At 45.2% G+C, this 20,650-nt stretch overlaps 1 protein-coding gene across 16 annotated transcripts in view; it reads left to right on the forward strand.

Annotated features, from left to right (window-relative positions):
* plecb (plectin b) overlaps positions 1-20,650 on the forward strand; it is a 348,566-nt gene that overhangs the window by 279,420 nt on the left and 48,496 nt on the right. For all 16 annotated transcript variants that reach the window (XM_063044747.1, XM_063044748.1, XM_063044753.1 and 13 more), the window contains 2 exons: positions 690-794; positions 10,913-11,011. In XM_063044747.1, coding sequence (XP_062900817.1) covers positions 690-794; positions 10,913-11,011 — 204 coding nt within the window. The remainder of the gene's footprint in view (positions 1-689; positions 795-10,912; positions 11,012-20,650) is intronic.

The following is a 20,650-nucleotide window of genomic DNA, read 5'->3' on the forward strand; positions in this document are numbered from 1 at the left end:
AATGGCTACAATATCATAACTCCAGGTGTTGATCCATGTCCTGACCTCATCTGCCTTGTCTACAATACTTCTTGCACTGTCCTTTCAATACAGTGTGTATCCTTGAATGTGAAGTTCCTAGCTGTAATCTTTCAGCCCACAACACTTATGCCCACAACATCATATGTATCTGTCTGTAACCATACCACAAGTTCATCTAACTTATTCCATATACTGCATGCATTCAGATATAGCACCTTCAGTCCTGTATTCATTACCCTATTCGATTTTGTCTCCATTTTACACTGCAACTCATTCCATTGACTGCAATTTTGCTCTATCATCAGCCTGTCCTCAGTACACACTGCCTCTATTTGTCGACCAACTATCCCTTCCTTAGCCCTATCACTCTGGTTCCCATACCCCACCAAATCCTCCCGAACAGCTCTAGCAATCCTGCCCACAAGGATATTGGTCACACTCAGGCTCAGGTTTGGTGAGGCAATTTACACTGCTGCACTGCACACCCATGTGTCACATCAAGTTTGGCAGGCTCATTTGTACTGATGTATTGCACACTCATTGGTCACAGTGAGGGTTTGGTGAGGTAGTTTACACTGGTGCACTGGACACCGATTGGTCACAGTGAGGGTTTGGTGGGGTAGTTTATACTCATGATTGAATCCTAATGTAAGGTTTTGTTGTTTCAGGATTATGAACTCCAGCTCGTGACCTACAAGGTTCAGAGTGAGCCAGTGGCATCTCCTGTGAAGAAGCAGAAAATGGTGTCTGCATCTGACAGCGTAATTCAGGAGGTGGGAGCTATGTGCTTTTTACACACCATTCTCCCAGCTCTAGTGACCTGAACAATTCCCATCTATCCCTTTTGATCTTAAAAACTTCACTTGGCATCAACTGTAAAATTTCTTCTTGCATTTGACGCTCGACTTGCAGTTTCCTGGCTTGTCCTTCCTGTCATTCTTTAGGATCAGAACAGCATTAGCTCCCCATAAACAGAAGAGCTTCTGCAGGTGTTGGAAATCTTAAGAAATGCACACAAAATGCCGGAGGAGCTCAGCAAGGTCAGGCATTATTTCCTCCAGGTGCTCCAGCTCCATCCCACGGTTCAGGGGCATATAGGCGAGAGTCAGTAATTTGTGGGCATGCTATGTTGGCACAGGAAGCACGGTGACACTTGCAGGCTGCCCCCAGCAGCTCAGACTGTTGGTTGTTGACACAAGCAACACATTTTAGTGGATGTTTTGATGTACACGTGAGAAATGAAAGCTAATATTTAAATCAGTTAACTCTCCCAGCTCCTGTCTCATGCTGTCCCTAATTTAATACCCCAGTCTCCCAGATAAACACATCTGTACCAGGTGCACCGAGCTGCAGCTCCTGAGAGAACATATTAAGGAACTGGAGCTGCAGCTCGATAACCTTTGACACACAGGAGAGTGAGGAGGTGATAGACAGGAGCTACAGGGAGGTAGTCAGCCTGGACTACAGGAGACAGGTAACTGGTCGACTGTCAAGAGATGGAGGGGAAATGCACAGCCAGAGCAGAGTACACGTGTGGCCATTCCCCTCAATAATAGGTATAAAACTCTGGATACTATTGAGGGGGATGACGTACTGAGGGGAGACTCAAGTTACTGGATCTCTGGCACTGAGTTTGGTGCTGTCGTTCAGAAGAGCAGAGAGGTGAGGAGGGCTGCATTGTTGACAGGAGGTTCCCCAGTCAGGGGAACAGAGATGAGATTCTGTGCGTACGATAGAGACACCCAGATGGTATGTTGCCTCCCTGGTGCTAGAATCAGGCATGTCCATGGCATTCTCAAAGGTGAGGGTGAGCAGCCAGAAGTCTTGGTGCATATTTGCAACAATGACATAGGTAGACAAGGTGAGGAGGTCCTGAAGAGAGATTTTAGGGACCTAGGTAGAAAGGTCTGAAACAGGACCTCCAGGGTAGTAACCTCTGGATTGCTGCCTGTGCCACGTCCCATTGAGGGTAGGAATAGGATAATTTAGCAGGTGAATGCATGGCTGAGAAATTGGTGCAGGAGGAAGGGGTTCAGATTTATGGATCATTGGGATTTCATCTTGGGAAGGTACAACCATTACAAAAGAGACAGGTTACACCTGAACCAGACAGGATACAACATCCTTCTGGGCAGATTGGCTAGAGTTGTTCGGCAGGGTTTAAACTAGTTTGGTTGGGAAGCGGAGTGACTGTGCTGAAGATGAAGTTGTTGGTTTACAAACAGAGGCAATGTGTAGTGAGGAGAGGCTGTTGATAGGGCAAAATAGCAGTCAACAGGATGAGTTGCAATATAAAAGTTGGACAAAGTTGAGAAGTGTGAATACAGGACTGAAGGTGTTATATTTAAATGCACACAGAAAACAGAATAAGGTAAATAAACTTGTTGCCATGTATGATGCTGTAGGCATCACTGAATAATGGCTTAAAGAAGATTACAGTTGGGACGAAGGATACACACTGTATTGAAAGGACAGAAAGAAAGGCAGAGAGGGCAGCATTGCTTTGTTGGTAAAAAATGAAATCAAATTATTAGAAAGAGGTAACATAAGCTCAGAAGGTATTGAGTCATTGAGGATAGAGCTAAGGAACTGCAAAGGTAAAATAACTGATGAGAGGAGTATAGAGATCCCCAAACAGTAGTAAGGATGTGGTCTACGAATTACAATGGGAGATAGAAAATGCATGTCAAAAGGGCAATGTTACAATAGTCCTGAGGGATTTCAGTATGTAGGGAGATTGGGAAAATCAGATTTGTGCTGGATTCCAAGAGGGGAAATTTCTGGAATACCAGCGAGATTGCTTTTTAGAGCTGCTCATAATTGAGTCCAATAGGGGATCAGATATTCTTGAATATCTGATATTTTTGATGAAGTCATGGAGGGGTTATCTACGGAGTCTCTGCGGGTGGAATTTAGAAACAGGAACAGTCAATAACTCTACTGGGTATCTTTTATAGACCACTCAATAGTAACAGGGATATCGAGGAGCAGATAGGGAGACAGATTCTGGGAAGGAGTAATAATAACAGGGTTGTTGTGGTGGGAGATTTTAGTTTCCCAAATATTGATTGGCATCTCCCTAGAGTGAGGGGTTTAGATGGGGTGGAGTTTGTTAGGTGTGTTCAGGGAGGTTTCTTGACACAATATGTAGATAAGCCTACAAGAGGAGAGGCTGTACTTGATCTGGTATTGGGAAATGAACCTGCTCAGTGGGAGAATGTTTTGGAGATAGTGATCCCAATTCTATCTCCTTTACCATAGCATTGGAGAGGGATAGGAACAGACAAGTTAGGGAAACTTTCAATTGGAAGAAGGGTAAATATGAGACTATCTGGCAGGAACTTGGAAGCATAAATTGGAAACAGATGTTCTCAGGGAAACGTATGGCAGAAATGTGGCAAATGTTCAGGGGATATTTACGTGGGGTTCTGTGTAGATACGTTCCAATGAGACAGGGAAAGGATAGTAGAGTACAGGAACCGTGGTGTATAACAGCGGTCCCCAACCACTGGGCCGCAAAGCATGCGGTACTGGGCCGCGAGGAAACAATATGATTTGGCGATATGAGTCAGCTGCACCTTTCCTCATTCCTTGTCACGGCCATTGCTGAACTTGAACACATGCGAAGTCATTACCCGCACGTCATCCATGTGAGTGCAGGAAGGAGATCAACTCCTCGAGCTTGCAAATGACGACAGGCTGAAAAGTATGTTTGACATAATATCTCTGCCGGCATTCCGGATCAAAGTCAAGACTAAATATCCTGAGATAGCCACGAAAGCACTGAAAACGTTGCTTCCATTTCCAACATATCTCTGTAATGAATGCAACGAAAACTAAATTGTGGAATAGACTGGACATAAGGAACCTCCTTTGAGTATCGCTGTCTCCCATCACCCTTCGATAGGACAGTCTTGTTGCAGGGAAACAAGCCCAGGGCTCCCACTGATTCAGCGATATTGGTGCGTTGCAATGATTTTATATGTTCATATGGGGAAAATATGTGCTGTGTGTTTAATATCCAAACGTTACTTAAAATGTTATGATGCTATTGACTTATAAGTGACTTATATAACCATATAACAATTACATCACGGAAACAGGCCATCTCTGCCCTTCTAGTCCGTGCCGAACGCTACTCTCACCTAGTCCCACCGACCTGCACTCAGCCCATAACCCTCCATTCCTTTCCTGTCCATATACCTATCCAATTTTTCTGTAAATGATAATATCGAACCTGCCTCTACCACTTCTACTGGAAGTTCGTTCAACACTTACTTCAAGCTCCCCTGGCCTCCCTTGATAATTGACTTATCACTATGTTCATGCGAGGAAAATATGCGCTGTGTGTTTAATATTAAATTCGTTAGATAAACCCTTTTAGAAACGAAATTGAGTGTATTAGCCACTTCCCCTATATTCCGGTCGTGATTAACACCCCCCCGCCCCCGGAGCAGAATCGCTGAAAACAATTTGTAGAAAAAAATCGACATGCACACGCATGCGCACTGGTGCCCGCGCAAGGCTTCATGGTCATGGTAGTCTTTCTCGGGGTAAACACAACGTATTTGACTGCTACTCTTGTCCGTTGGTAACCCTACCCCCACCCCCTGGGTCGGCCGGTCCACAAGGATATTGTCAATAATAAACCAGTCTGTTGTAAATCTAGTCAAGAAGAAAAGAAGAGCTTACGAAAGGTTCAAAAAACTAGGTAATGATAGAGATCTAGAAGATTATAAGGCTAGCAGGAAGGAGCTGAAGAATGAAATTAGGAGAGCCAGAAGGGGCCATGAGAAGGCCTTGGCAGACAGGATTAAGGAAAACGCCAAGGCATTCTACAAGTAGGTGAAGAGCAAGAGGATAAGACATAAGAGAATAGGACCAATCAGGTGTGACAGTGGAAAAATGTGTATGGAGCCAGAGGAGATGGCAGAGGTACTTAATGAATACTTTGCTTCAGTACCACTACGGAGAAGGATCTTGGCGATTGTAGGGATGACTTGCAGCAGACTGAAAAGCTTGAGCATGTAGATATTAAGGAAGAGGATGTGCTGGATCTTTTAGAAAGCATCAAATTGGATAAGTCACCTGGACCAGACTGGATGTACCCCAGGCTACTGTGGGAAGCGAGGAAGGAGATTGCTGAGCCGCTGGTGATGATCTTTGCATCATCAGTGAGGACGGAAGAGGTTCCAGAGGATTGGAGGACTGCGGATGTTCCCTTATTCAAGAAAGGGAGTAGGGATATAGCCCAGGAAATTATAGATGAGTGAGTCTTAATTCAGTGGTTGGTAAGTTGATGGAGAAGATCCTGAGGAGCAAGATTTATGAACATTTGGAGAGGCATAATATGACTAGGAATAGTCAGGATGGCTTTGTCAAAGGCAGGTCGTGCCTTATGACCCTGATTGAAGTTTTTGAGGATGTGACTAAACACATTGATGAGGGTAGAGACATAGATGCAGTGTATATGGATTTTAGCAAGGCATTTGATAAGGTACCCCGTGCAAGGCTTATTGAGAAAGTAAGGAGGCATGGGATCCAAGGGTTCATTGCTTTATGGATCCAGAACTGACTTGCCCACAGAAGGCAAAGAGTGGTTGTAAACGGATCATATTCTGTATGGAGGTCGGTGACCAGTGGGGTGCCTCAGGAATCTGTTCTGGGACCCCTACTCTTTATGATTTTTTATAAATGACCTGGATGACAAAGTGGAGGGATGGGTTAGTAAATTTGATGATGACACAAAGGTTGGGGGTGTTGTGGATAGTGTGGAGGGCTGTCAGAGGTTACAGCGGGACATTGATAGGATGCAAAACTGGGCTGAGAAGTGGCAGATGGAGTTCAACCCAGATAAGTGTGAAGTGGTTCATTTTGGTAGGTCAAATATGATGGCAGAATATAGTATTAATGGTAAGACTCTTGGCAGTGTGGAGGATCAGAGTGATCTTGGGGTCCGTGTCCATAGGATACACAAAGCAGCTGCGCAGGTTGACTGTGTGGTTAAGAAGGCATGTGGAGCATTGGCCTTCATCAATCGTGATATTGAGTTTAAGAACCGAGAGGTAATGTTGCAGCTATATAGGACCCCGGTCAGACCCCACTTGGAGTACTGTGCTCAGTTCTGGTCACCTCACTGCAGGAAGGACATAGAAACCATAGAAAGGGTGCAGAGGATATTTACAAGGATGTTGCCTGGATTGGGGAGCATGCTTTATGCGAATAGGTTGAGTGAATTCGACCTTTTCTCCATGGAGCGATGGAGGATGAGAGGTGGCCTGATAGATGTGTACCAGATAATGAGAGGCATTGATCATGTGGATAATCAGAGGCTTTTTTCCTGGGCTGAAATGGCTAACATGAGTGAGCACAGTTTTAAGGTGCTTGGAAGTAGGTACAGAGGAGATGTCAGGGGTACGTTTTTTACGCAGAGAGGTGAGTGCGTGGAATGGGCTGCCGGCGCCGGCGGTACAGGCGGAAATGATAGTGTCTTTTAAGAAACTCCTGGATGGATACATGGAGCTTAGAAAAACAGAGGGCTATGGGTAAGCCTGGGTAGTTCTAAAGTAAGGAACACACATCAAAGTTGCTGGTGAACGCAGCAGGCCAGGCAGCATCTGTAGGAAGAGGTGCAGTCGACGTTTCAGGGCGAGACCCTTTGTCAGGACTAAAGTAAGGACATGTTTGTTACAGCTTTGTGGGCCTGTATTGTGCTGTAGGTTTTCTATGTTTCGATGTTTCTGTGAGTGGGTGTTGTTCAATGAACTGGAATTGATTAACGAGCTTAAGGTAAAAGAACCCCTTTGGGGAGAGTGATCATAATATGATTGAATTCACCCTGAATTTTGAGGAGACGCTAAAGTCAGATGTATCAGTATTACATTGGAGTAAAGGGAATTACAGAGCCATGAGAAAGGAGTTGACCAGAATTGATTGGAAAAGAACACTGGCAGGGATGATGGCAGATCAGCAATAGCTGGAATCTCTGGAAGCAATTCAGAAAGCTCAGGATAAATACATCCCAAAAAGTAAGAAATATTATTATTATAAAGCCAAGGTGACACAACCATGGCTAACAAGTGAAGTCAAAGGCAACATAAAAGCCAGAGAGGAAAAATTAGTAGGAAGTTGGAGGATTGGAAAGCTTTTGAAAACCAAAACCAGCAGAAGACAACTAAAAAGTAGTTGAGAAGGTAAAGAAGGAAAATGAAAGTAAGCTAGCCAATAATGTTAAAGAGGACATCAAAAGATTTTTTGGATACATAAAGTGTATAAGAGAGGCAAGGGTGGATATTGGACTACTGAAAAATGATGCTGGAGAGGTAGTAATGGGGGACAAGAAAATAGCGGATGAACTGAATAAGTATTTTGCATCAGTCTTGACTGCGGAAGCCACTGGCAGTTTGGCGGAAGATCCAGGTGTCAGCCACTGCTTCATCCATGCTAGAATCTTCCCTGTAATATCACGGGCTCATAGCTTGTTAAGCAGCCTCGTGTGGCACCTTGTCAAAGGCCTTCTGAAAATCTGAATACACGGCATCAACCGGTTCTCCTTTATCCATCCTGGTTGTTATTTCTTCGAAGAATACCAACAGATTTATCAGGCAAAATATTCCCTTGAGAAAACCATGCTGACTGTAGCTTATTTTGTCATGTGCCTCCAAGTACCCCAAAACCACAACCATAACAATCGACTCCAACCTCTTCCCAACCACTGAAGTCAGACTAACGCCTATACGTCCTTTTCTTCTGCCGCTCTCTCTTCTTGAAAAGTGGAGTAACAATTGCAATTTTCCAGTCTCCAAAACCATTCCAGAATCCAGTGATTCTTGAAAGGTCATTACCATGTCTCCACAATCATTTCAGCCACCTCCTTCAGAACCCTGGGGTGTATACCATCTGGTTCAGGTGAATTACCTACCTTCATCTGTGCCTTCCTCCATCTCTTCAGTTCATTTCCCACCCCCCAGCAATAATAGTTTAACCTCTCCCCAATAGCATTAACAGACCTCCCTGGCAGGATATTGGTCCCTCTTGGATTCAAATGCAACCCGTCCTTTTTGTACAGGTTATGCCTATCCCAAAAGAGGTCCCAGTGATCCAGAAATCTGAATCCCTGCTCCTGCTCCAATCCTTCAGCCATGTATTTATCCACCACCTCACTCTATTCCTATACTCACTGTCGCATGGCACAGGCAGAAATCGTGAGATTCCTACCTTTGAGGTCCTGCTTCTCAACTTCCTTCCTAACTCCCTGTAGTCTGTTTCAGGACCTCCTCCCTTTTCCTACCTATGTCGTTGGTACCAATATGTGCCATGGCCTCTGGCTGTTCACCTTCCCACTTCAGGATATCATGGACGCATTGACTTAGGTTGACTTGCGCCAGGATCATAGCCCTCCATACCCCTACTATCCATGTACTATCCAAACTTCACTGAAACATTGAAATCAAGCTTGTATGCACCACTTGTGCTGGCAGCTAATTCCACACTCTCATAAATCTTCTGAATGAAGACATTTCCCCCCGTATTCCCATTAAACTTTTCACCTTTCGCACAGGGAAGTACACAGTATGGTCCAGGGAACTTGTCTACCTTCAGACTTTTCAGTTTCCCAAGAACCTTCTCATGATTGATTTCATTTTTTACGAAGAGTAATGCCGTCTCCTCTGCCTTCCTGCCTGTCCTTTTGATACAATGTGTATCCTATGATATTAAGCTCCCAGCTATAATCTTCTTTCAGCCATGATTCAGTGATGTCTACATCAAACATGTCAATCTGTAACTGTGCTTCCAAGCCCACCTACCTTATTCTGTATACAGCATGCATTCAAACGTGACACCATCAATCCTGCATTCACCTTTTTCAATTTTGTCCACCTTTTACATTGCTGTTGATTGCAATTTTGTCCTATCACAAGCCTCTCCTTGTGAGGACTGTCATTGCATGTTGCTTCTGTTTGTAAACCAGCCACCTCATCTTCTGCACTATCACTCTGGTTCCCATTCCCTGCTAAAAAAGTTTAAATCCACCCGAACAACTCTAGCCAACCTGCCCGCGAGGATATTGGACCCTTTCAGGTTAGGTGTAACTCGTCCCTTTTGTAGAGGTCATACCTTCCCCAGAAGAGATAACAATGATCCATAAATTTGAACCTGCCCCCTGCACCAGCTCCTCTGACATTCACTCACTTGCCAAATCATTCTATACTTTCCCTCACTGGCATGTGGCACAGGCAGCAATCCAGAAACTACCATCATGGAGGTCCTGTTTCACAACTTTCTACCTAGCTCCCTAAATTGTGCCCCTATATCTTATGGTCTTATGGTTTCACTCAGCCCATCATGTCTACTCTGTCATTTCAACATAGCTGATCCATTTACCTTTCAACCACATTCTCCTGCCTTCTCCCCATCACCTTTCACACCCTGACTTACCAAGAACTTATCAACCTCCACCTTAAATGTATCCAGTGACCTGTCCTCCGCAGCTGCCTGTGGCAATGAATTCCACAAATTCACCACCCTCTGGTGGAGAAGAAACTCACCGGATTCATCCTGTCCTCGCTGAAACCTGATGAACCAAAGCCTTGCTGAAATCTGATGAACCAAAGCCTTGCCTTCTAACACTGGTCCACTCTAATAATGGCCGCTCTGCTTCTCACCACCTTATTTTTAATTACCCTTCCTAATGAATCACAACTGCACCACCAAAAAAAAACAAAATCCTGTGAGAGCTCCTTTTTTAAATCTCTCATTCTCCTGGACCTGTATGAGGCCCCCTCCACCAATTTGACCACGCGAATGCACCACTGTAAAAAGTGCGCCAAGTAGAGCTAGACAACCAGAGCAATGCACACCCCAGGTGTGGACTCACTAACATTTTGTCGCAATTCCTGTACTCAGTGCCTTGACGAATGAAAATCACAAACGAGAGAAAATCTGCAGATGCTGGAAATCCGAGCAACACACAAGCTGCTGGCTGATCATAGCAGACCAGCCAGCAACTAGGAAAACAGTACAGTTGACATTTCAGGTCTCATCCAGATTGTTAGTTCTGCCGAAGGTTTTTCCCTGAAACATCGACTGTACTCTTTTCCTAGATGCTCCCTGGACTGCTGAGTTCCTCCAACACTGTGTGTGTGTGTGTGTGTGTGTGTGTGTGTGTGTGTTTCATCCAGATCATTAATTTTCCTGTACTTTGTCGATCTCCTGCCATTGACTGTCTCATCCAGGTCGTTAATTTGCCTGTACTTTGTCAATCTCCTGCCATTGAGTGTCTCATCCAGATCATTAATTTTCCTGTACTCCTTGGTCTGTCTCCTGACATTTGCAAACGAAAGAAAATCTGCAGATGCTGGAAATCAAGGTGATACACACAAAATGCTATCTGGCCTGCTGAGCTCCTCCAGCATCTACGGAAAGGAGTAAACAGTCAACATTTCGGGCTGAGACCCTTCATCTGGCCCCTAATCAGTCCTCCTGAAGGGTCGGCCAGAAACACCGACTGTTTACTCTTTTCCATAGATGCTGCCTGGCCTTCTGAGTTCCTGCCAATCACTGTCTCATCCAGATCATTAATTTGGATGACAACCAACAGTGCACCCAGCACTGATCCCTGCAGCATGCCACTGGTCACAACGCTACATGACGACCCCCTCTGCTTTCTCCACCAACTTTGTATTCAGCAAGTTAGTTCATCCTGGATCCCATGTGGCCAAACCAATATCTCATAGAATTATACCCAGACTTCCCTACCCTATGTCCAGCAAACAACAAGCGTGCCAGAAGACCGTGCATTTTTCATCCTTTAACGACATGGCCTCACCCTGGATCCCATGTTCTGCTTCAGCCAAGCTGCCAACATCTGATCTGTCTTGTCTGTTTGTAGGTTGTGGATCTACGGACGCGCTACATCGAGCTGATGACTCTCTCCAGCCAGTATCTCAAGTTCATCACTGTCAACCTTCACAGACTTGAAAGCGAGGAGGTAAGGGACAAGCTGGATGTTGAGGTTGGTTCACTGAGCAAGATCAGGGTACAGTGTTTAGTGAGTGGTTGACATGGGTGGTCAGAGGTTACAGTGAGCGATTTGGGATTATATTCTGTAGGTTGTGGCTGGGATGCTCAGTGTGAGGGGTATGTAGGACAGATGGATCAGAGTGTGGGTGAGGGGTTAGTGTTTGCGTCAGGGGTCAGGTAAAGAGACGGTTTAGGTGAGAGTCATGTCAGTCACAGTGATGGTGAAGGATCAGGTTGCAGGCGAATAGTCAGAGTGAGGGTCAAGGCTGAGGGCTGAGGTCAGTCATTGATGGGTCAAGGTGAAGATGAGGGGTCATGGTGATGGGAAGGTGTGCAAGAGAGGTTAGATTGTGGGTGAAAGGTGAAGGTTCAGGAAGAGAGTGGTTAGAGCCAGTGAGGGGTCAGGGTGAAGGTAAGATGTGAGATAAGTCAAGCAGAGGTTGACTTGTGCTCTTATTCTGGGTTTGCGTTTTTGATTTCTGAAATAAAATAAAAATTCCAGCCTTTGCATAAGGCAGAGAATGAGGCAAAGAGAGGCAGAAAAACCCCAGCGGACGCAACAGCATCGCTAACTGTGGAAGATAATGCATCATTGGTGTGAGAATTCCCTCGGACCCTAAGGTCTTTGTCACATCCAGAACACGGGGTCACGATCTGACACATGGTGACCTCCCTCCTTCCCCACAAGGTTTCTTGTTAAATGGTGACCTTCCTCCCATGATGCATTGTCTGGTGATCCAGGGGTTGCGGGAGGGAATATGGGTGTGCAAGAGATACATAAGAAAGAGTGAGTGTGCAAGGGGTGTCTGAGGTGATGTGATGTGGGAGGTGTGTGTGTGAGAGAGAGATGTGTGGGGAGTGTTTAGGAGAGGGTATGGGGAGTGTGCGAGGGGTTATGGGTTTGTGATCCATGATGCACTCGGTATGGAGTGAGAAGCAAGAGTAATGGTACACGAGTGTGGGAGTGAGTGTGCAGTGGAGGAATGATAATTGTGAGGAGGATAAGTACTAGGGAGATGGAATGTGAGTTGAGTGAGTGAGATTTGCTAGGGTAATGAGTGTGAATGGGGGAAATAATGTGCGAGGGAAGTGTCTGGGAATGGTGGTGTGCACGAGCTGTGGGGGTCTCAGTGGTAAGTATGTGAAACAGAAAACCTACAGCCCAACACAGGCCCTTCGGCCCACAAAGCTGTGCCGAACATGTCCTTATCGAAGAAATTACCTGGGGTTACCCATAGCCCTCTATTTTTCTGAGCTCCATATACATGTCCAGGAGTCTCTAAAAAGACACTATCGTATCCGCCTCCACCACTGTCGCTGGCAGCCCATTCCACACACTCACCACTCTCTGCGTAAAAAAACTTACCCCTGACATCTCCTCTGTACCTACTTCCAAGCACCTTAACTGTGCCCTCTCGTGCTAGCCATTTCAGCCCTGGGAAAAAGCCTCTGACTATCCACACGATCTATGCCTCTCATCACCTTATACACCTCTATCAGGTCACCTCTCATCCTCCATCGCTGCAAGGAGAAAAGGCCGAGTTCACTCAACCTGTTTTCATAAGGCATGCTCCCCAATCCAGGCAACATCCTTGTAGAGCTTCTCTGCACCCTCTCTATGGTTTCCACATCCTTCCTGTAGTGAGGCGACCAGAAATGAGCACAGTTCTCCAAGTGGAGTCTGACCAGGGTCCTATAAAGCTGCAACATTACCTCTCGGCTTCTAATCTCAAATCCACGATTGATAAAGGCCAATGCATGTAGTTTTTCTTAACTACAGAGTCAACCTGCGTAGCAGCTTTGTGTGTCCTATGGACAGGGACCCCAAGATCCCTCTGATCCTCCACACTGCCAAGAGTCTTACCATTAATACTATATTCTGCCATCATATTTGACCTAACAAAATGAACCACCTCACACTTATCTGGGTTGAAGTCTATCTGCCACTTCTCAGCCCATTTTTGCATCCTATCAGTGACTCGCTATAACCTCTGATAGCTTTCCACACCTCCAACCTTTGTGTCATCAGCATATTTACTAACCCATCCCTCCACTTCTTCATCCAGGTCATTTATAAACATCACAAAGAGTAAGCGTCCCAGAACAGATCCCTGAGGCACACCACTGGTGACCGACCCCTCCATGCACAATATGACTCGTCTACAACCACTCTTTCCCTTGTGCTGGCAAGCTAGTTCTGGATCCACAAAGCAATTTCCCCATTGATCCATGCCTCCTTACTTTCTCAATAAGTCTTGTATGAGGCACCTTGTCAAATGCCTTGCTGAAATCCATATGCACTACATCTACTGCTGCACCTTCATCAATCTGTTTAGTCACATCCACAGAAAATTTAATCAGACTTCTAAGGCATGACCTGCCTTTCACAAAGCCATGCTGACCATACCTAATCATATTATGCCTCTCCAAATGTTAGAACCATAGAACATTACAGCTCAGAAAACAGGCCATTCGGCCCTTCTAGTCTGTGTCGAAACATTATTCCGCTAGTCCCATTGACCTTCATCCAGTCCATAACCCTCCAGACATCTCCCATCCATGTACCAATCCAATTTATTCTTAAAACTTTAAGAGTGAGCCCACATTTACCACGTCAGATGGCAGCTCATTCCACACTCCCACCACTCTCTGAGTGAAGAAGTTCCCCCTAATGTTCCTCCTAAACCTTTCCCCTTTCACCTAAAGCCATGTCCTCTTGTATTTATCTCTCCTAATCTAAGTGGAAAGAGCCTATTCACATTTACTCTATCTATACGCCTCATAATTTTGTAAACCTCTATCAAATCTCCCCTCATTTTTCCATGTTCCAAGGAATAAAGTCCTGTAACTCAACTCCTGAAGACCTGGCAATATCCTAGTAAATCTTCTCTGCACTCTTTCAACCTTACTGATATCCTTCCTATAGTTAGGTGACCGGAACTGTACACAATACTCCAAACTTGGCCTCACCAATTTCTTATACAACCTCCCCATAACTTCCCAATTCCTATACTCAATACTTTGATTTATGAATGCCAGGATACCAAAAGCCTTCTTTACAACCCTGTCTACCTGTGCCGCCACTTTCAGGGAAATATGTATCTGAACTCCCAGATCTCTTTGCTCCTTCGCACTCCTCAGTGCCCTACCATTTACTGTGTATGTCCCACCTTGATTTGTCCTTCCAAAATGCAACACCTCACACTTGTCTGCATTAAATTCCATCTGCCATTTTCTGGCCGATTTTTCCAGTTGGTTCAGATCCCTCTGCAAGCTTTGAAAGCCGTCCTCGCTATCCACAATGCCTCCAATCTTAGTGTCATCAGCAAACTTGCTGATCCAATTTACCACATTATTATCTAGATCATTGATATAGACATCAAACAACAATGGTCCCAGCACAGATCCTTGAGGCACACCACTAATCACAGGCCTCCAGTCTGAGAAGCAATCATCCACTACCACTCTCTGTCTTCTCCCACGTAGCCAATTTCAAATCCGGTTTACAACCTCTCCATGGATACCTAGTGTCTGAACCTTCTGAACGAATCTCCCATGTGGGACCTTGTCAAAGACCTTACTAAAGTCCATGTAGACAACATCCACAGCCTTTCCTTCATCTACTTTCTTGGTAACCTCCTCGAAAAACTCTACAAGATTCGTTAAACAGGATCTACCATGCACAAAGCCATGCTGACTATCCTTAATCAGCCCTTGGCTATCCAAATACTTGTATATCTGATCTCTCAGAACACCTTCCAATAATTTACCTACTACTGATGTCAGGCCCGACGCTGGCTCCCTCGGCCTGAGTCGACGTAGTAGTAGTAGTAGTAGTAGTAGATGTCAGGCTCACCAGCCTGTAATTACTTGGTTTACTTTTGGAGCCTTTTTTTAAACAACGGAACAACATGAGCCACCCTCCATCCTCCGGCACCATACCCGTGGCTAAGGACATTTTAAATATTTCTGCCAGGGCCCCTGCAATTTCTACACTAGTCTCTCTCAAGGTCCGAGGAAATATCAAGTCAGGCCCGGGGGATTTATCTACCTTTATTCGCTGTAAAGCAGCAAGCACCTCCTCCTCTTTAATCTCTATATGTTCCATGACACTGCTGCTTGTTTCCCTTCCTTCCCTATATGCTATGCCAGTTTCCTGAGTAAATACTGATGCAAAAAATTTGTTTAAGATCTCCCCCAACTCGTGAGGATCCACACATAGACAACTATTTTGATTTTCTAGGGGACCAATTTTTTCCCCTACTATCCTTTTACTCTTAATATACTTGCAGAAACCCTTCGGGTTTACCTTCACATTGTCTGCCAAAGCAACCTCATGTCTTTTTGCCTTCCTGATTTCCTCCTTTAGTATTTTCTTACATTTTCTATACTTTTCAAGTACCTCATTTGTTCCTTGTTGCCTATACCTGCTATACTCCTCTCTCTTTTTCTTAACCAGATTGTCAATATGCCTTGAAAACCAAGGTTCCCTATGCCTGTTAATTTTGCCTTTAATCCTGGCAGGAACATGCAAACTCTGCACTCTCAAAATTTGGCCTTTGAATGCCTTCCACGTACTGAACACATCCTTGCCAGAAAACAACAGAAATCCTTCCTCTCAGAATCTTCTCCATCAACCTACCAACCACTGAAATAAGACTCACTGGTCTATAATTTCCTGGGCTATCTCTACTACCTTTCTTGCACAATGGAACAACATCCGCAACCCTCCAATCCTCCGGAACCTCTCCTGTCCCCATTGATGATGCAAAGATCATTGGCAGAGGCTCAGCACTCTCCACCCTCTCCTCCCACAGTAGCCTGGGGTACTTTTCATCCGGTCCCGGTGAGTTGTCCGACTTGTTGCTTTTCAAAAGCTCCAGCACATCCTCTTTCTTAATATCTACATGCTCAAGCTTTTCAGTCCACTGTAAGTCATCCCTACAATCGCCAAGATCCTTTTCTGTAGTGAATACTGAAGCAAAGTATTCATTAAGTACCTCTGCTATCTCCTCTGGTTCCATACACACTTTTCCACTGTCACTGTTGATTGGTCCTATTCCCTCACATCTTATCCTCTTGCTCTGAACATGCTTGTAGAATGCCTTGGAGTTTTCCTTAATCCTGTCCACCAAGGCCTTCTCATGGCCCCCTCTTGCTCTCCTAATTTCTTTCTTGAGCTCCTTCCTGCTAGCCTTATACGGTAATCTTCTTGCTCTCGATCATTTCCTAGTTTTTTGAACCTTTTATAAGCTCTTGTTTTCTTCTTGACTAGATTTACAACAGCCTTTGTACACCACGGTTCCTGTACTTTACCATCTGTTCCCTGTCTTATTGGAATGTACCTATGCAGAACTGCTCGCAAATATCCCCTGAACATTTGCCACATTTCTTCCGTACATTTCCCAGAGAATATCTGTTCACAATTTATGCTTCCAACATCCTGCCTGATAGCCTCATATTTCCCCTTACTCCAATTAAACACTTTCCTAACTTGTCTATTCCTATCCCTCTCCACTGCTACAGTAAGGGAGATAAAGTTGTGATCACTATCTCCAAAATGCTCTCCCACTGAGAGACCTGACACCTGCCCAGGTTCATTTCCCAATACCAGATCAAGTACAGTCTCTCCTCTTGTAGGCTTGTCTACACATTGTGTCAAGAAACCTTCTTGAACACACCTAACAAACTCCACCCCATCGAAACCCTTCACTCTAGTGACGTGCCAGTGGATATTTGGGAAATTAAAACCTCCCACCACAACGACCCTGTTATTATTACACATCGCAGAATCTGCCTCCCTATCTGCTCCTTGATGTCCCTGTTACTATTGGGTGGTCTATAAAAAATACCCAGTAGAGTTATTGACCCCCTTCCTGTTCCTAACTTCCACCCACAGACAGTTCCTAGACAATCCCGCCATGTCTTTCTCCTTTTCTACGACCGTGACACTATCTCTGATCAACAGTGCCATGCCCCCAACTCTTTTGCCTCCCTTCCTGTCCTTTCTGAAACATCTAAAGCCTAGCACTCAAAGTAACCATTCCTGCCCCTGAGCCATCCAAGTCTCTGTCATGGCCACAACATCATAGATCCAAGTGCTGATCCACGCTCCAAGTTCATCCGCTTTGTTCATAATATTCCTTGCATTAATATAGACACATCTCAAACCATCGGTCTAAGCGCGTCCTTTCTCTATCACCTGCCTATCCTCCCTCTCGCACTGTCTCCAAGCTTTCTCTATTTGTGAGCCAACCCCCTCTTCCTCCATCTCTTCAGTTTGGTTCCCACCCCCCCAGCAATTCGAGTTTAAACTCTCCCCAGTAGTCTTTGCAAACCTCCCCGCCAGGATATTGGTTCCCCTGGGATTCAAGTGCAACCTGTCCTTTTTGTACAGGTCACATTGCCCCAAAAGAGGTCCCAATGATCCAGAAATCTGAATTCCTGCCCCCTGCTCCAATCCCTCAGCCACGCATTTATCCTCCACCTCACTCTATTCCAATACTCACTGTCACGTGGCACAGGCAGTGTGGAAGAATGCTGATGGACTGCGTGAAGTGCTGGTGTGAGTGTGTAGGGTGTAAAGGGAGGTGATTAATTAAGTGGATTGTATAGTGACTGAGGGGTAGTGAGTGTGTATGTGGGTCTGTAGTGTGTGTAAGAGGGTGTGAGGGGAACTGAGTGTAAGTGGGTGTGGGGAGACTGAGTGTGTAAGAGATTGTGAGGAGAGGTGAGTGTGGAAGTGTGTAGAGTAGTAAGAGAGGGGATGGATTTGAGGAGAGAGTGGTCAGTGTCCCCATGGGTATGGTGCACGGTGCATGATCCACACTGACTGGTATTGGTGATTTTAAGCTGCCTTTTCTTTGCTGAAAGACACACTCTTATTTTTGCTCTGCTTCTCACCTTTCCAATGCAGCAGCTGCCTGCCCAAATGTGTGTGTTGGGGCAGTCACGGAGGTAAATGCAGTTTGTCACACCGGCCATTACCATCTTAACTGCATGCTCCATCTTGCCTGACCATCAATTTGTCTGTCTGTCTCTCTCTCTCTATCTCTCTCTCTCTCTCTCTCTGCCGTAGCTTGGCCATGTACCACAGGGTTGCCCCTGTCCCAGGCTCTGCTGGTCCACGTTCTGGGTTGTAAACCCACTCTGGCTCAGGCAAACAGTATTCCATTTCCTGCAGCTGGACAATGCTGGCATCTGGCCTGTTCTGGATCTTGGATCTGGATAGTTCCTTAATTGCAATTGTTCTGGGATCTTGGAGGTTCTGGAGACCAGGATCTGGATCAGGCTCTTTGATTGTGTGAATGTTAATCATCTGAATATCCATCACCCTCCCTTATTGTGTTCAGTGCTGTACCACTGTTGTATCTCTTCTCCACCTTATTGTGGTTCTACACCCAATGTCTCATGATATTCTGCAGCTGTTTCGTCCCACGGCATTGTAGCAGCCATATCTCCAAGAGACCAACACCCTCCCATCCCTCCCTCCCACAACCCAGTGTTTCCTCCTCTGTCACACTGGAATTCCAGTGATCCCTCCCTTCTCCCAGTAGGGTGCTACCTTCTCATCTTCCTTTAGTGGGATTACAGCAATATTCCCCATGGAAATGACAGGACCGTCAGAAGTATTGAAAAGAACAAAGGCACAGGTAGATTGGGTGGTGAAGGGGGTATTCAGGATATTTGTCTTCATTAGAAGGGCACAGAATAAAAAAGCAGGGAGGTCTTGGTACAACTCTATGAAACATTGGTTAGACCAAATGTCATCCACGGTGAGCTAACCAATTAGGTACAAAATTAATTGTATGGAAGGAGATGGTTGTTGTGGAAAGTTGGTTTTTTACTGGTGTGCCACAGGAGTCAGTGCTGGGCCCCTGTTTCTACATTAACGTTTTGGATGAGAATTTAGGTGCTATGGTGAGAGGGTTTACTGATGACACCAGCATTGGTGGTGTGGTGACAGTGAAGTTTTCCGAGGTCACAGCAGGGAAAGTTGCAAAGTGGCGAGGTGAGCGACAGGTGGAATTTAGTTGAGGCAATTGTGAAGTGATACATTAAAACCATGATAGCCTAGCAGTTAGGAGCACAGACACTGTTACAGTTCAGAGTTTGCAGTTCAATTCTGGCACCATTTTGTAAGGAGTCTGTGTGGAATGCGTGGGATTTCCCTGGATGCTCTGGTTCCCTCCCGTACCCCAAAGATGTATTGGATAAATTAATTGGTCATTGTAAATTGTCTTATGTTAGGTTACGGTTAATTGGGGTTGTCAGTTGCTGGGTGGTGTGGCTCAAAGAGCCAGAAGGGAATACTTCATGCTGTATCAGTAAATAAAATAAATAAAAAAGAAAGATAGGTCTTGTACAGTGAATAGCAGTGTTCTGGGGGCGAGGGTGGGGGAGAGTTGTAGAACTAGAGGACCTGGAGGTACGGGTACATAGCTTCTGAAAGTGGCAACACAGAGACTGGTGGTCAAGAAGCTGCTTAACATACTTGCTCTCAACAGTCAGGACACTGAGTATAAAAGTTAGGATGTTGGTGAGACCACACTTGAAGTAGTGAGCACAGATCTGCTCACTCACTGATAGGAAGAATCTCATTAAATTGGAAAAGATGCAAAAATGGATATGATATACAAGACCCAGTTATTAAGTTTGGGGATGATTGTAAAAGAGGATATGTGATACTGAGGCTTTATAAGGCTCTGGTAAGGCCTCACCTTGAGTATTGTGAACAGTTTTGGGCCCCTCATCTTAGAAAAGATGTGCTGGCATTGGATAGGGTCCAGAAGAGGTTCACAAAGGTGATTCCAGAAATGAAAGGATTATCATACGAGGAACGTTTGATGGCTCTGGGTCTGTACTCGCTGGAATTCAGAAGGATGAGGGGGATCTCATTGAAACCTTTTGAATGTTGAAAGGCCTAGACAGAGTAGATGTGGAAAGGATGTTTCCCATGGTGGGAGAGTTTAGGACAAGAGGCACAGCCTCAGGATAGAGGGGTGCCCTTTCAAAACAGAGATGTGGAAAAATTTCTCCAGCCAAAGGGTGGTGAATTTGTGGAATTTGTTGCCACATGCAGCTCTGGAGGCCAGGTCATTGGGTGTATTTAAGGCAGAGATTGATAGGTTCTTGATTGGACATGGCATCAACGGTTACGGGGAGAAGGCTGGGAACTGGGGTTGAGGAGGAGAAAAAAAAGGCTCAGCCATGATTGAATGATGGAGCAGACTCGATGGGTCAGATGGCCTAATTCCACTCCTCTGTCATGTGGTCTTAGGTGGGCAGTGTTATAGACAGTAAATGCTATCAAGAATTATAGAGGGCTCAGCTGAGTAGGCTGAAGATTGACAAATGGAATTACAGGGTATCTGGATCAGTTGGGTGATTGACAAATTATGTTTAATGTGGATAAGTGCAAAGTGTTCCCTCTTTGGAAGTCAAACATCGGTAGGAATCGTCAGCCCTGAGGAGGGTTGTAGGACAGAGGGACCTAGGATCACATGTGCATAGTTCATTTAAACCAGTGTCATAGGTAGACAGGGTGGTGAAGGAAGTATTGGTACAGTGGTTTTGATCAGTCAGGGCACTGAGTACAGGAGATATT

This window comes from Mobula hypostoma, chromosome 3, assembly GCF_963921235.1.
Source record: "Mobula hypostoma chromosome 3, sMobHyp1.1, whole genome shotgun sequence".
Taxonomy (NCBI): Eukaryota; Metazoa; Chordata; class Chondrichthyes; order Myliobatiformes; family Myliobatidae; genus Mobula; species Mobula hypostoma.